Source organism: Balaenoptera musculus, chromosome 13 (assembly GCF_009873245.2).
Source record: "Balaenoptera musculus isolate JJ_BM4_2016_0621 chromosome 13, mBalMus1.pri.v3, whole genome shotgun sequence".
Lineage (NCBI taxonomy): Eukaryota > Metazoa > Chordata > Mammalia > Artiodactyla > Balaenopteridae > Balaenoptera > Balaenoptera musculus.
This window is the reverse complement of record NC_045797.1, coordinates 43618150-43632588: the sequence shown is the minus strand read 5'-3', so window position 1 is coordinate 43632588 and position 14439 is coordinate 43618150. Positions and strand designations below refer to the sequence as shown.

Genomic DNA, 14439 nt, shown 5'->3' with positions numbered 1-14439 from the left:
CCCACGAGCCCCAACTACTGAGCCCGCGTGCCACAACTACTGAAGCTCATGTGCCTGGAGCCCGTGCTCCACAACAAGAAAAGCCACCACGATGAGAAGCCCGTGCACCACAATGAAGAGTAGCCCCCACTCGCCCCAACTAGAGAAAGCCCGCACACAGCAACGAAGACCTAACACAGCCAAAAATAAATAAATAAAATAAATAAATTTTAAAAAAACCCCTCAAACTATTAAAAAAAAAATTTCAATGCTTTTAATTTTACTTTTTTTAAAAAGTTTACCTAGAAACTCAATTTAAAAATGGACAAAGGATCTGAATAAACATTTCTCCAAAGAAGATATACAAGTGGCAAATAAGCACATGAAAAGACACTCAACAGGACTTCCCTAGTGGCGCAGTGGTTAAGAATCCACCTGCCAATGCAGGGGACAAGGGTTCGAGCCCTGGCCCGGGAAGAACCCACATGTCACGGAGCAACTAAGCCCGTGCGTCACAACTACTGAGCTTGTGCTCTAGAGCCCGCGAGCCACAACTACTGAGCCCGCGTGCCACAACTACTGCAGCCTGCGTGCCTGGAGCCCATGCTCCACAACAAGAGAAGCCACTGCAATGATAAGATCCCACACTGCAACAAAGAGTAGCCCCCGCTCACCACAACTAGAGAAAGCCTGTGGGCAGCAACAAAGATCCAACGCAGCCAAAAATAAATAAATAAATAAATAAATTTATTAAAGAAAAAGAAAAAAGACACTCAACATTATTAGTCATCAGGGAACTGGAAGTCAAACCACAATGAGGTATCACTCCACACCCACTAGGATGGCTATAATCAAAAAGGTGTATAATAACAGGCATTGGTGAGGATATCAAGATGCTGGAGCCCTCATACATAGCTGGTGGGGATGTAAAATGGTGCAGCCAAATAGTTTGACAGTTCCTCAAAAGGTTAAACATAGAGCTACTATATGACCCAGCATTTCCACTTCTCAGTAAATACCCAAGAGAAATGAAAATATATGTATACACAAAAATGTGTACATGAATGTTCATAGGAGCATTATTTAAACAGCCAAAAAGTAGAAACAATCCAAATGTCCATCAACTCATAAATGAGTAACCAAAATGTGGTATATCCATGTGAGAGAATATTATTCAACCATAAAAAGGAATGAAGTACTGCTATATGGTACAACATGGATGAACCCTGACAACATTATGCTAAGTGAAAGAAGCCAGTCACAAAAGGCCACATAATGTATGCATCCATTTATATGAAATGTCCAGAATAGGCAGATCTATAGAACTAGAAAGTGTATTAGTGGTTTTGAGGAGCCGAGGGCAAAGAGGGATGGAGAGTGACTGCTGATGGGTATGGAGTTTCCTTTTGGGGTGATGAAAATGTCTTGAAATTAGACAGCATGTGATGGTTGCAGAATTCTAAATAAACTAAACATCACTGAATTGTACACTTTAAAAGGATAAATTTCCTTATATAGGAATTATATCTCCATAAAGCTGTTTTTTTAAAAAAGAATTTGTGTGAGAGAAAAACTCTTTGGAAACATGGGATCCATGGAGACAGAGAGTATTATTAAAGGAAGCCTTTGATAGTGTTAACTACCGCTTAGAAGTGAAATTTATAAGGAATTACTTCTTGTTCTATCCAAATTGCAAATTATACTTTTACTCTGTATGTTAATAAATCCAAAGCAATTATATTATCATGTACCACCCACAAGTGTGGTATTAGTTAATTTGCATGTTCTCATTACAATTATTTATTTCCATTAGGTATAAGGCAACCTGAACTAAATTTATCCACCATGATTCCATACTTCATCACTTTAGTAAAGATCTATCCCAACAAAAACACTTAAAACAAATGTTAATAGAAGAAATCTAAGAAGGGACACATTTTCAAAGGACAACAAAGATATGAGATGGTATTTGATGTAATGCTAGTTACTGGGAACACTTGCTATATCTGGCATATTTATTTACTCATTAAAACTATTCATTTACATTTTCCAATCAGCGTATGAGACCAAATTTTACTAATGTCTCTAAGTTGTTTGGAATTTGAATAACGCTATGCCCAAGTAAATTTTATTTTAAAATCAAATTCTAATATAGTGCAAAATGTTAAATGAATTCACAGCCATCACTGCAGTTCTAATTGCATGCTTTATCTAAAGACTGGAGAAGATTGTGCTAAATTATATGGAACCAACTAGTGTTCACTGTTTAGGCTATCCATTAACTGCCAGTCAAACTAATAACAGCAATCTCTTCCCTAATTTTCATGGTGCAGCTGTTTATAGAATATCCTGGGCGTGTTCACTTCAATAGATACATAATAATGCAGACATTCACAATGAAAGCTGTATTTTTTTGTTTTCAAATTTTCCTATGGACTGTACATTTTTTCTACCTTGCATATTCAACCACTTTCTTAAACTAACTGCTTTAAACAATCAGTAAATAAACTTAATTGTTATATTGTGGTTTTAAATTTAAAATCTATACTCCAAAGCCCAAATTCCAGGAAGACAAACCAAAAAAAAAAAAAAAAAAAAAGGAAAGAAAGAAAGAAAAAAAGCCTAAAATACAAAACTCCTTTGTTCTTTTTAAACTGCAATATAAAAAATCTCCAGCAGAGACCGGTTATTTCTTTCCATGTGATTTACCAAGGAATGCCTATGTGACATTTATACTGATTTTCCTGTAATGATCTTTGAAAGTTAAACAGATATTAATTTCATCAGCACTAACCAACCAGAATATTTACCATTTCTAAGTACTGATACATGACTCAGGCATTTCAATTACTCAATGCAGAAGATACACAAAATTATTTTTTTGTAATACTGTATACCAAAAATTCAGTTTTTTAGAACATTAATTTTAAAAAAGCTAAACTTATTGATCTGTATCAGTGGTTGCCAGTATTTTGGATTTCAAGAAATGCAAAAATTAAAAAATTAAGCAGACCTCAATTTGCCAAGGAAAAACATTATTTTATAAAAGAAAGGACATCCTAACACTAAAAAAATAGGGCATGCTTTAAACTGATACAGAATAAAGGGCATCCTTTAAATTGATAAGATTTAACATTAAGAAAACCTTATGTCAGTCTCCTTATTTTTCTCACTTTGGCAAATACTACCAAAAACTTTGACACAGCCTAGCAACTGGGAACCACGCGTCTATATTCCATAAGCCTAAAAACACTCTTTAGATCACCTTTGCTACTATATAAGTTCAATGAGTCTTGAAAAGCAACAACTTACAATTCCTGCCTAAGCCTTCTTATCTTGGCCTTAGCATCTGCCAGTTCCACTGACAGATGTTGTCGACTTTCTGTTCGCTTCATGCCTGGAGAACCACAAGGTGACTGTGCAGATGAAGAGGCATGGGGTGGAAAATGAAGACCATCCCGCTCTTCAGAGAGTTCAACGATAGTCTAAGGAAATAGAGAAATAAATCACAGAATCACTTTTAGTATTTTACATATCAGAGAACCAAACACATCAAAACTAGTCACTAAGTCTAAGTATTATACTGCAACATCAAAAAAGAATTCATTGGTCAAAAATAACTTTGTCATATTTAGCTGTCATTTTTTAAAGTTTTATTCAACAGTAGATGGATGAGCTATTTAGTAGATAACACAAAAACAAGACTTAATACTTCTTTCCTTTCCCAGTGTTTTAACAAAAAAAAGTAAATTGTGGTAAAATAAGAACAGATAGCAACTGTTGGAAAGGCATAAAAGACTTAGTAAAGAAATTAACTCAAGAGTGATGTGTCTATAATTGTGCTGTCCAACATGGTAACCAGTAGCACAAGTGGCTAATCTCAAATTTAAAGAGTTAAAAATACAGTTCCTAGTCACATTAGCCACATTTCAAGAGCACAACAGCCACAGGTGGCTAGTGGTTACTGCACTGGACAGTGCAGAATTACAATCTTGCCATTCTTGCAGAATTGGACAACACTGCTCTAGAATTGTAAATAGGAACCTCAGAGGGACCTAAAAAAACCTCAGAAGTTTAGTTCAACCTCTTAATTCTGCAGCTAAGGTAACTGAGGCACAGAGATTAATATGCCCATGATCTCACAACTAGCTCATAGCAATGCCAAGACTCCAGACCAGTCTCTTCACTCCATATCCTATGCTCTCTCTTACAATACTAGTTCTAATCTGCTTCCCATCTCAAAGCTTAACTTTATTCCTTTCTCTAGAGACCCACCATGGGACACAAATCTTCTATTTATCCTAAATCTGAACTTTAAGGGCTATTTAATCTACATGTATCTCACTCAATCATATTCCTCCATTCCCCTAATTTTCCTCTTATTGGAAAATTCTCTTATTCTAAACCAATTTCTCAGATTTTCTTTCAAACTTCCCAGGCAAACAGAAATTGTCTTTGGTAGACATTTCATCTGTCCTTCTACTCCAGACGGAATGGGTAGAGTTACACCTTAGGAACATGAAATCACCATCCTCACTTTGCTTCTCATCACCAAGTCTTACAATGCCCTCATTGAATCGTTACTTTTCTTCTTCTTTTTTTAAACCACCCATCAGAATTCATTTCTTTACCCTTGCGATACATTTGAGCACCCAAATCAAGGTCTGTCCAACTACTGCTTTCACAGATTCCAGTATTCCTATTGATATACCTCAGAATATGACCTCCCAGTTCCCTTTCTCTCTACAACTCCACATCCACTTCCAATCCAATACATACAGGCTTCTCCAGTGAAAGAACCATTCCTCTTTTGTGCCATATCGCCATTCCTATGCCTGAACCTCTAATCACTCAATTCCCCCTTTTTGCCCAGTCAAATAGATTATTCTTGGCTACTCTAGAGTTTCTACACAGTCTGGAACTACAATTAGGCTGTTAAATGTCACCCTTACTTTCTAATTTAACACCACCATGCCATTCTTTGCCTATGGCTCACTCTTTGAGGAAAAAACAAAAGAGAACTAATATTTATAGAACCCCTAGCTAGGGGATTTTCCAACAAGATCTTATCCAGTACTATAATTGGCAATAAAGGCTTTACATCTATTTTAGACATAAGGAAACTGAGGCACATATAGATTAAATAACTTAACCAAAGTTATGCATCTAATGGTTAGGTATAACAGGAGTTCAGATTCAAGTCTGACTCAAACACTATGTCATTTTCCTTACCTACCATCAGTTTTTCTATTTCTGCTCCAAGGTGATAAAGAACTCTAAAAAACAAACCAAACCAAAAAAAATATACAATATACAGCCCTACTACAGAAATTGCCATCCACTTTCAATTAAGCTCTTTCCAATGCCCGTCAATTCTTTTACTGAAAATCTTGATGATTTCCTGGCAAAATCTTCCCACAATGGCTGTTGTAAATATATTCCCTTTTCTCTACATAAGCCCCCAACTACAAACTGCTATCATCACTTCCAACAAATGACCCCTTCTCCAACTTGTCAAAGAAACAAAACCACCTGTGATAAACTCCTCCGTTTTTATGCATCTCTTGTTCCTTACTTCTATAACATTTTCAATTTCTCTCTTCCTATTGGTTTTTTCTCCTTGTTCTTCAAAGACATACAAGTTTCTACTATCTAGGGGAAAAAAAAATCACATTTTCCCTTTACTATCCTTCTACTATTTCTCTTTCAGTGCTACCTTTTGAAGGGTGGTTTGTTCACTGACATTACTTCATCTTGTCCATCTACCCAGTATGTCCAGCCCAACTTCCCTGTCTCTGTGAACAGTGTTACTAATTTCCACAGTAGCCCAAGCTCAAACTTCACAGAATCAACTTTTATCTGTATATCTTCTTATTGTCTCAATTATCTTTAATCTTGCCTTCTAACATCTCCTGTCTTTAACAATAACACCTGCACACAGTATTAACTAAATGTCTCTTTCATGCACAAACTAGAACTTAATTTTATGCTACTTTACAATTTTTCATTTACAATTTTTTTTTTAATAAACCAGATACAATCTTTCTTATGCTTCTTTGGTATCCCTGATGTTATCCACCATAGTAGTGTGCACAAAAAGAGCTGCTCAAAAATATTTAACTGAATGATTCACAAAACGGAAAACTGAAGAAAAGTACTGAAGACACATATTACATTTGAAATTAGCAGGTGGTTAAATTAAAGTATCAAGAACTTCCAGATGCCAACAAACAGAGCACAAAAGATCTATGGGCTGCAAAATATTTTTTAAAAAGAAAGAAACCTGGTATTGAGAAATAAGAGTATCCAGAGGTATTTTCCATTAAAGATTATGCAGACATTTTGACTTTTCTCTAACAGCGGTAGTTTCTTGAGCTCAAGAACTCCAAACATTTTCAAAAAATCTGACAGGAAATGTTGTTAAGGCATACCTTTAATTTATAAAGCCTTCTCTGATTCTTCCAATCCTAGACATTCCACTAATGGTTGCAAGTAATATCTTCCTTCTTTAAATTCCTATAGTATTTTTTTAGATATATGTGTCTTTTTTGGTACTTGTCACTTTCAAATTTTTATTACAGTTAATTCTTTTATTAAAATAATTTCCCTATTAGATTATAACAATCTTTGGTTCTTTTTTGAAAGTTTGTCAGTTTGTTGCTCCCACATACTCTAGCACAAGATCTTGCAAAAAGCAGGTATTTATTAATATATGTTGAAGAATGAACATAAAAAGATACAACAATGCTAAAAAAATTCTGGTGACAATAATTCTACTTATAGAACTCATCATTAAGGAAGAGAATCAGAGATGTGCTCAGCACAATCACAGATTTAGGCAAAGGTGTTATAAAGGTTAGGGACACAAGCGTTGGAGTTAGAATGGACAAGTTACCTAACTTCTCTGAACTTGAGAATCTTCATCTATAAAATGGGATTATTGTGCAGACTTAATAAGATAGTATACAATAAACTTATAACACAAAGCTTGGCATAAACAGTGAAAATAAATATTTGGTTTTTAGTAAAAGGAGAGGACTGAAGAGATTCTTGTTTCATAGCATTAAGAACAAAAAAATGAAGAGTAATTAAAAACAGGGCGACCAAATTATATTTTCTAGATCGAAGTGAAACAATTATTACAAAAGATCAATAAAAACAGAAAAAAGGGCTCTCTGTTCTGACAAGGGGGAGCATCCCCTGTGGATAGCCTGTGGCTCCCAATTCTTGCCATGCCAGCAAGTGGAGGATTTAAGTGCTTTAGACGCCCACTTCATCTCCCAGTGTGAGTACTACTGCTTGCCAGGATACACACTGAAATGGGAGCGGACAACAAAGCCTGGAGCGGCCGACCAGCCTGTGATGATATGGAACCTCCCAGAATCAAGTGCCCAAGTACGAAAGAACACATTTCTGATCCTAATAAGCTGACAGTCCTCAGTGTCCCGGGAGATACCCGAGGGAACAGACACAGCAAACAACATTCTACTGATGTTATTCTAAAAGACCTCCTCCCTAGACTCAAATTTTCCTGAAGGAGATCACAAGATACAGTACACAGTCTATGACAGAGCTGAGAACAAGGGGATCTGCAAATTTCGAGTTAAAGTAAGAGTCAGATGCTGCGACAAAATTCAACGTCCCAGGGAACAGTTAAATGAAATGTCTAGCAGCAATAGTTATGGAGCCACTTGCGAGTTGTACTGCATTGGTGGCCACAAGCCACAGGGTAGCCCTGCCTGAGTCTGTCAATTCAATCTGGCTTGGTCTGGCATGGAGCCCACCTGGGCAACCATGAATATCAATGTGGGCATCAGAACAGCAGTCTTATGACTTCTGGATCAGTTTTATGAGAAAAGGAGACTCCTTATTGTGTCCACACCCATAGCCCCAAATCTCTACTGGCTGCAGTAAGAAATGCTACAGCAAGTACAGTGTGACCTGGATCTTCAACACATCATCTTGTGCTGGCAGGCATGTTCCCAACCCTCACTGGCAGGATAGGAATAAAGATTATGCCTCCAGCACTAGCTCTACAGTCCAGGCAGAATCCCATTCTATTCCTTCACTATGGCGCTAGCGGGTAAGCACAGCATGGACAAGGAGCGCTATGTCTCCCTGGTGATGCCTGTGGCCCTTTTCAGCCTGACTGACACTTTCCCCTTGGGAAAAGAGGAGACGGTCCTGCAAGCTGAAGTGGGCCAGACCTGTAACACCTGATGGGATGGCTCCTCTCTCCACAATTTTCTTTCTACATAGTGCTGGGTACACAGAAAGGCCTTAAAAATATCTTTAATGTACAGATTTTTATTTGTTATTTTTAAAGTCTATTTTATTATAAGCTTTCTCTGCACTTAAAAATTAGCACCAAGCTATCTGTACTTTGAAGTGCTCCAAAAAATATGAATATGATATTTACTCTTTCTCTCTTTACTCCATCATGGCTAGTTAATTTTGTAGAGAAATTAGAAACCACAGCCATAAACATTGCTCTCAATCTGCTATTCAGTGTGATACATAACTTTCTCCTATTTTGTTTTTTTATATAAAATTAATTAATGAAATATTTTGGAAGAAAAAAGCAGAAAAAAGTTAAAGGGAAAATGTTAATAAGAACTTGTTTCAATCCAATTGAATGATACAGAATTATTATATTTACATACTGCATTTACATGTGTCTAATATTTTTCACAATTATTTTTAATTATCTTTTCTAACTAGTCCACTGTTGATCCAAATTGAAGATTTTTTCCCCCCAGGGAAGTGAGTTTAAACCAGCTAGAAACTTGTTTTCTAAATACCTGAGGCAGGAGAATGTGACTACATTCTCCTGCCTCAGGTATTTAGAAAACATTTTTTTCCTTGTTAGAAAAACAAATTCAACTAAAATGCTTAATCAGGCAGGATAACAGATTTTTAAAAGGTTTTTCAAACAATCATGCTATATAGTGTTTCACATTCCTTTTAGTTTCGACACAAATCATGTAATGACAAGTATCTTGTTTATATTTCTCCAAAATAACATCCTCATTCACTCCATATTAATTATTTCATGTAAGTGAGATCAAACAATTTTTACATATCCATCAGTCATATGAAACCAAAGTACAGATTTTTAGAAGTAATTCCTAAGAAGCTGGAAGACACCTTTTCAAAATACCTTTAATATCTTGAAACGCAAATAGAGAAATGTTATAGAAAATGGATAAAACAGTAAAAAGACACTAACATAAAAAAAGATATAGCATATGGTTCAAAACTCAGATTGAAAATAAAGTATCTAAATGTCTCAAGGTAAAGTTGATATATACTAGGGATGTTTTGCAACTCACTCTTTTCTTCCTTTGGTCTCACTGTCTTAGATTTTTTTAAAAATTTAGTTGTTGCTCTAAAATATTTACTTCCTATATTTTCTTCTCTTTTAATGCCTTAAGAAAAACTGAAAATTCCCATCAGAAATGAATATATTTTATAGTGACGTGAAAGTTTTTTGTTCCAAAAAAATCTTTAGAAATTTCTCCTATGTAGTATTTCATTAGTCCCGAGAGTAATCAAATTCTCTATAAATAAGCTCAAATCGTCTCTCTCATGTAAATGGAGCAAATAATCAAAGTTTTACTTTCTCCAGAATGACAGAGTACTTTGGTGTGCTATTAACGAAATATTACTCACCATCACATGCAGTAACGTCTAGACTCCTTTAAAAATTATAAGCTGCTTTCAGAGTGAAGGCAAAAAATCTGGTGCAATTTTACTCTTTTTAAAAACCAAAGTACTTTCTTAAAGGAGTTTATAATAATTCTCTTTTCTAAGATCACATCTCATTATACTGACTACAAAAATTTGAGACCTTTTGTGGGACATTTTATTCAGAACACCCGTTATTCTCCTTTTATTAACACTTACTTTTCCAATCTCAAAATGTGGCAATAAAACTACAAAATTAACCTTAAGCAAATTCTTCTACCTTGAAAAGGCAATGATTTTTCCACTTACATCAACGGTATTTTTAGTTTCATACTTCTGTACTGTTGCCAGAACTATGGGGATGAGTTAAAAAACACAAGAACAAAATCAGAGTAATTTAAAAGGAAGGAGAAAAGAAAACCTAATTGCAATGTGTTTACTAGCAATTTGGGGCTCTTATGCAGCCTTTCTGGTTCCTGTGTTGCACAAAAGACATATAGTACTTTATTACCTGTCCCTAAGAAACAAAGTATCAATTCTGAAAAATCTCTGAAGTTTTTTGGAAAGTAAGCTTTCATAATATACTAAAAGAAATTTACAAACCTCCGAATGTTCATCTCTCTCATCTATAAGTCTTTTTAGATGCAATACCATGTTTTTCAAGAGTGGTTCTATTTCCTCCTGAGACATGTCAGTCACTTCCATCCATTGTAGATCAAACACATTTTCCTGATTATGGGTTACCTTTAGAGAGCAACCAAAGTAAACAATTTTTTAAATGGCTAATACTTAAAAATACATTTAATTTTAGTATAATATTAGCTTAAATACTATATATCCCATATAATAAAAATATGAAAAGCAAATATGATATCTATCTTGAAATTAATGAATGATGAAAAGGCTTCTACTAAAAATTATTTTTACTAAATGTAATCTTTAAATGAATTTCGTCAACTAAAAAATAAGATATTTAATTTTTTTAATTTCTTTTTTTTGGGCCACACCGCGCAGCACGTGGGATCTTAGTTCCCCAACCAGGGATCGAACCCGCACCCTCCCCCCGTGCATTGAGAGCATGGAGTCCTAACTACTGGACCGCCAGGGAAGTCCCAAAAATAAAATATTTAATTCAAGGCATTCCTAAGGGAAGGTAATACTAATAGGTCTGACAACTGCTTTAACAAACTCAATTTATCTTTTCCTTAGATAAGACTAAGTTGATTGTACTTGAATTCAAAAGCAAAAGTTTTAATCCTGTAGGATGTAGGTTATTGCACTTTTATACTTGAAAAGCTAAGTCTTTATAGATTCTGAAGAAGACACTGTCATAGAACCTTAGGAGAAAGGGACGCCCAATATAAAGAGTTTTAAAAGAATGGAAAAGTTATATAAGTGAAATACTTATTTCTTGCTTTCCATTTCTCACTGTGATTCTGATATTTTGCTTTAACTTTCACAATAAACAGCAAAAATAACACTTTCAAGAATGGTGGCAAATTTAGTAACTTGCGGTACTCAGCATTTATTCAAAATCAAATACAAATCACAAAGCTAACAGAAACAAACATATATATGTATATATAAAGGGAAACTACCAACAAAACTGTATCTTGTAGAATAATACACTTACTGTTGACAATATTACTGACCAGAAAGCGGGGCTCTTTGAATATTAACTAAGAGAAAAGATGATATATGGAACACAAAGTCATTTAAATAGAGAATATTTAAACACAACAATTCTCACTATTTAAAACTCTCTCCCTTTCCTTAGTTCTCGTTCTAATCAACATGTAAAATTTAACATGCTGTAGTTCTAAAAACTCTAAAGTACACAAGGTTAAAAGCCCAAGACTAGACAGATGTAGAAATAGCAGCTTTTAAAAACAATCTTAAAACAATCTTAACAAATAAATATTAGCTTCAATTATTTGACATTGTACACTATGTCCTCCATTTAGGTTTTTATATGGATGTTATAAATCACTAATGTGTTTATAATTCAAGTAATATCTTCAGTAGAAATTATGCTGTGCCCATTCACTAAAAAAAAAATCACTGGGATGACATAATACTAATAGGTTAGTATTATCATCTTACCTCACTTTAGTTTTGAATTACAGGCAGTGATCCACTTTGTGCTGCTTCCATTTACTATACTATTCATACTGTGATGTCTAACAAAGAAATATACATTCCTCAAATAGCACTTTCTGCCTATACCCCTATGGATAAAGGCAACAGTACATCTGTAGTAAGCACTGTGCCATGCAGAAGATAATTCATGTAAGAAACTATGTCTAAAGAAAAGAAGATAATTTTTCTAAAAGCAGAGTTCATCTATAATTGACTTTGATTTATTCTTGCTTAATCCATGACTATATTTGGGGAGACATACAAATAAAACATACCACAAGCTTCATAAAAAATACATAAAAATTGTATACAGATTATTACCTCTTGAATATGTGCGGCAACTGCTGCTTTTGTATCAAAATCTAAACTTTGAATTCTTTCAATAAATTCTTCTTTTTTCTGACACTAAGAGAAACGAATAAAACAATCATTCATACTTTATAGGGTATAGTTGTTACTACGTTATAAATAACCAAAAATTCATTAGGCTAAAAAGCTTGGCTACATTTTGAACAGCACAATGAGGGTTTTGTTTTGCATTTAAATGATCTCTAATATACTTACCTAATAAAAAGATAACAATTTAGAAATATTTATTTAAAAAGCAACATACTGAAAATCCATACCATTTTTATGCTGAGAAGTTGTAAGTTCTAAAGCGGGTAACCATTACACAAACCATCTAAGGTCAGTACAATATAATTAGGCTAACTTCACAAACAGAGAAGTAAAGAATCAAGAACTTGTTTCAGAGAGGATAAGTTACTTGCCAAAAAACACAGTGAGTCAGTGGCAGAATTCGGAATACAGCCAAAATGCTCAGTCAGTCTTTGCCTATCATCAAACAACACAGCCCTTTTTCTTGGAAAAAAAATTTTAAGCAATTTTTACGTCAGGCTTACAATTCATTCTCACATCTTCATCCTATCAATCTCAATAAAAGAAACCTACTTTTGTGGCCCAGTTCAACACATATAAGGTAATACAATAAATATTTGATTTGTTTCTAACACAAAGTTACCAGGGGCAAAATTTAAGAATGTATATACAAGTACACATGTATCAAGTGGAATAAAGGCAGCAATTATTTATTGTGTACCTTTTAAAAAACTTCATATAAACTAAAAATATTACAATGCAAACCTCATCTTTTTCTTTCCATTCAGTACTGAATAACAGTTTAACATGCATCTTACTCTCTGCCTCTTGTCTACATCTCTTATACTGCAATCCAACTGCGTTTAACTGTATTCTTACAGCTACCAAATGAGAAGTGCATACAAAACAGACAGCACTGCCTTGTCTAGCTTAGTCGCATCTCTTGGGCCAATTACTGAACTACTAGTAAACACACTATACTCAAAAAAGGAAAACTGGCTCTTTGGTCAGTAAGAAACTTAGCAATGTTCTGATTTACACTCTACACATTTATTATATCATAACTTTTTTTTAAACATCTTTACTGGAGTATAATTGCTTTACAGTGTTGTGTTAGTTTCTGCTGTATAACAAAGTGAATCAGCTATATGCATACGTATATCCCCATATCCCCTCCCTCTTGCATCTCCCTCTCACCCTCTTTATCCCACCCCTCTAGGTGGTCACAAAGCACCAAGCTGATCTCCCTGTGCCATGCAGCTGCTTCCCACTAGCTATCTATTCTACATTTGGTAGTGTATATATGTCAGTGCTACTCTCTCATTTCGTCCCAGCTTACCCTTCCCCCTCCCCGTGTCCTCAAGTCCATTCTCTACGTCTGTGTCTTTATTCCTGCCCTGCCCCTAGGTTCATCAGAACCATTTTTTTTTTTAGATTCCATATATATGTTAGCATACAGTATTTGTTTTTCTCTTTCTGACTTACTTCACTCTGTATGACAGACTCTAAGTCCAGGTCCATCCACTTCACTACAAATAACTCAGTTTTGTTTCTTTTTATGGCTGAGTAATATTTCATTGTATATATGTGCCACATCTTCTTTACCCATTCATCTGTCGATGGACACCTAGGTTGCTTCCATGTCCTGGCCATTGTAAATAGTGCTGCAATGAACATTGTGGTACATGACTGTTTTTGAATCATGGTTTTCTTGGGGTATATGCCCAGCAGTGGGATTGCTGGGTTATATGGTAATTCTATTTTTAGTTTTTTAAGGAAACTCCATGCTGTTCTCCATAGTGGCTGTATCAATTTACATTCCCACCAACAGTGCAAGAGGGTTCCCTTTCTCCACACCCTCTCCAGCATTTATTGTTTGTAGATTTTTTGATGATGGCCATTCTGACTGGTGTGAGGTGATACCTCATTGTAGTTTTGATTTGCATCTCTCTAATGATTATTGTACATCATAATATTTTATTTCTACTCCTATAAAATTTAATTAAGCACATTTCTATCAGTGCAGAAAGTTCCTCATCCTATAAAAACAAAATTATTAGGATGATATAGAAATTAAATTTAATTTAAAATTAAATTAAATTAAAATTAATTTTAAATTAAATTTAAAATTAAATTATGAGAAATGTACAGTTCCCAGCTATGACTAGGAAGTCAGAGTTTTAGGAGGATGTGATAAAAACTACCAGGTTTAAAAACAAGAATTTTTTTGGTCTAGTAAATAATATTTGACAGGCA

The 14439-nt window shown here is 34.7% G+C and overlaps 1 protein-coding gene and 1 pseudogene across 5 annotated transcripts in view; one reads left to right on the top strand and one right to left on the bottom strand.

Moving 5' to 3' along the window:
* CCDC88A (coiled-coil domain containing 88A) overlaps positions 1-14439 on the bottom strand; it is a 123816-nt gene that overhangs the window by 65191 nt on the left and 44186 nt on the right. For all 5 annotated transcript variants that reach the window (XM_036872495.1, XM_036872498.1, XM_036872496.1 and 2 more), the window contains exons 6-8: positions 12127-12210; positions 10270-10410; positions 3292-3464 (exon numbers count right to left, since the gene is read on the bottom strand). In XM_036872495.1, coding sequence (XP_036728390.1) covers positions 3292-3464; positions 10270-10410; positions 12127-12210 — 398 coding nt within the window. The remainder of the gene's footprint in view (positions 1-3291; positions 3465-10269; positions 10411-12126; positions 12211-14439) is intronic.
* LOC118906273 lies at positions 4473-8199 on the top strand (annotated as a pseudogene).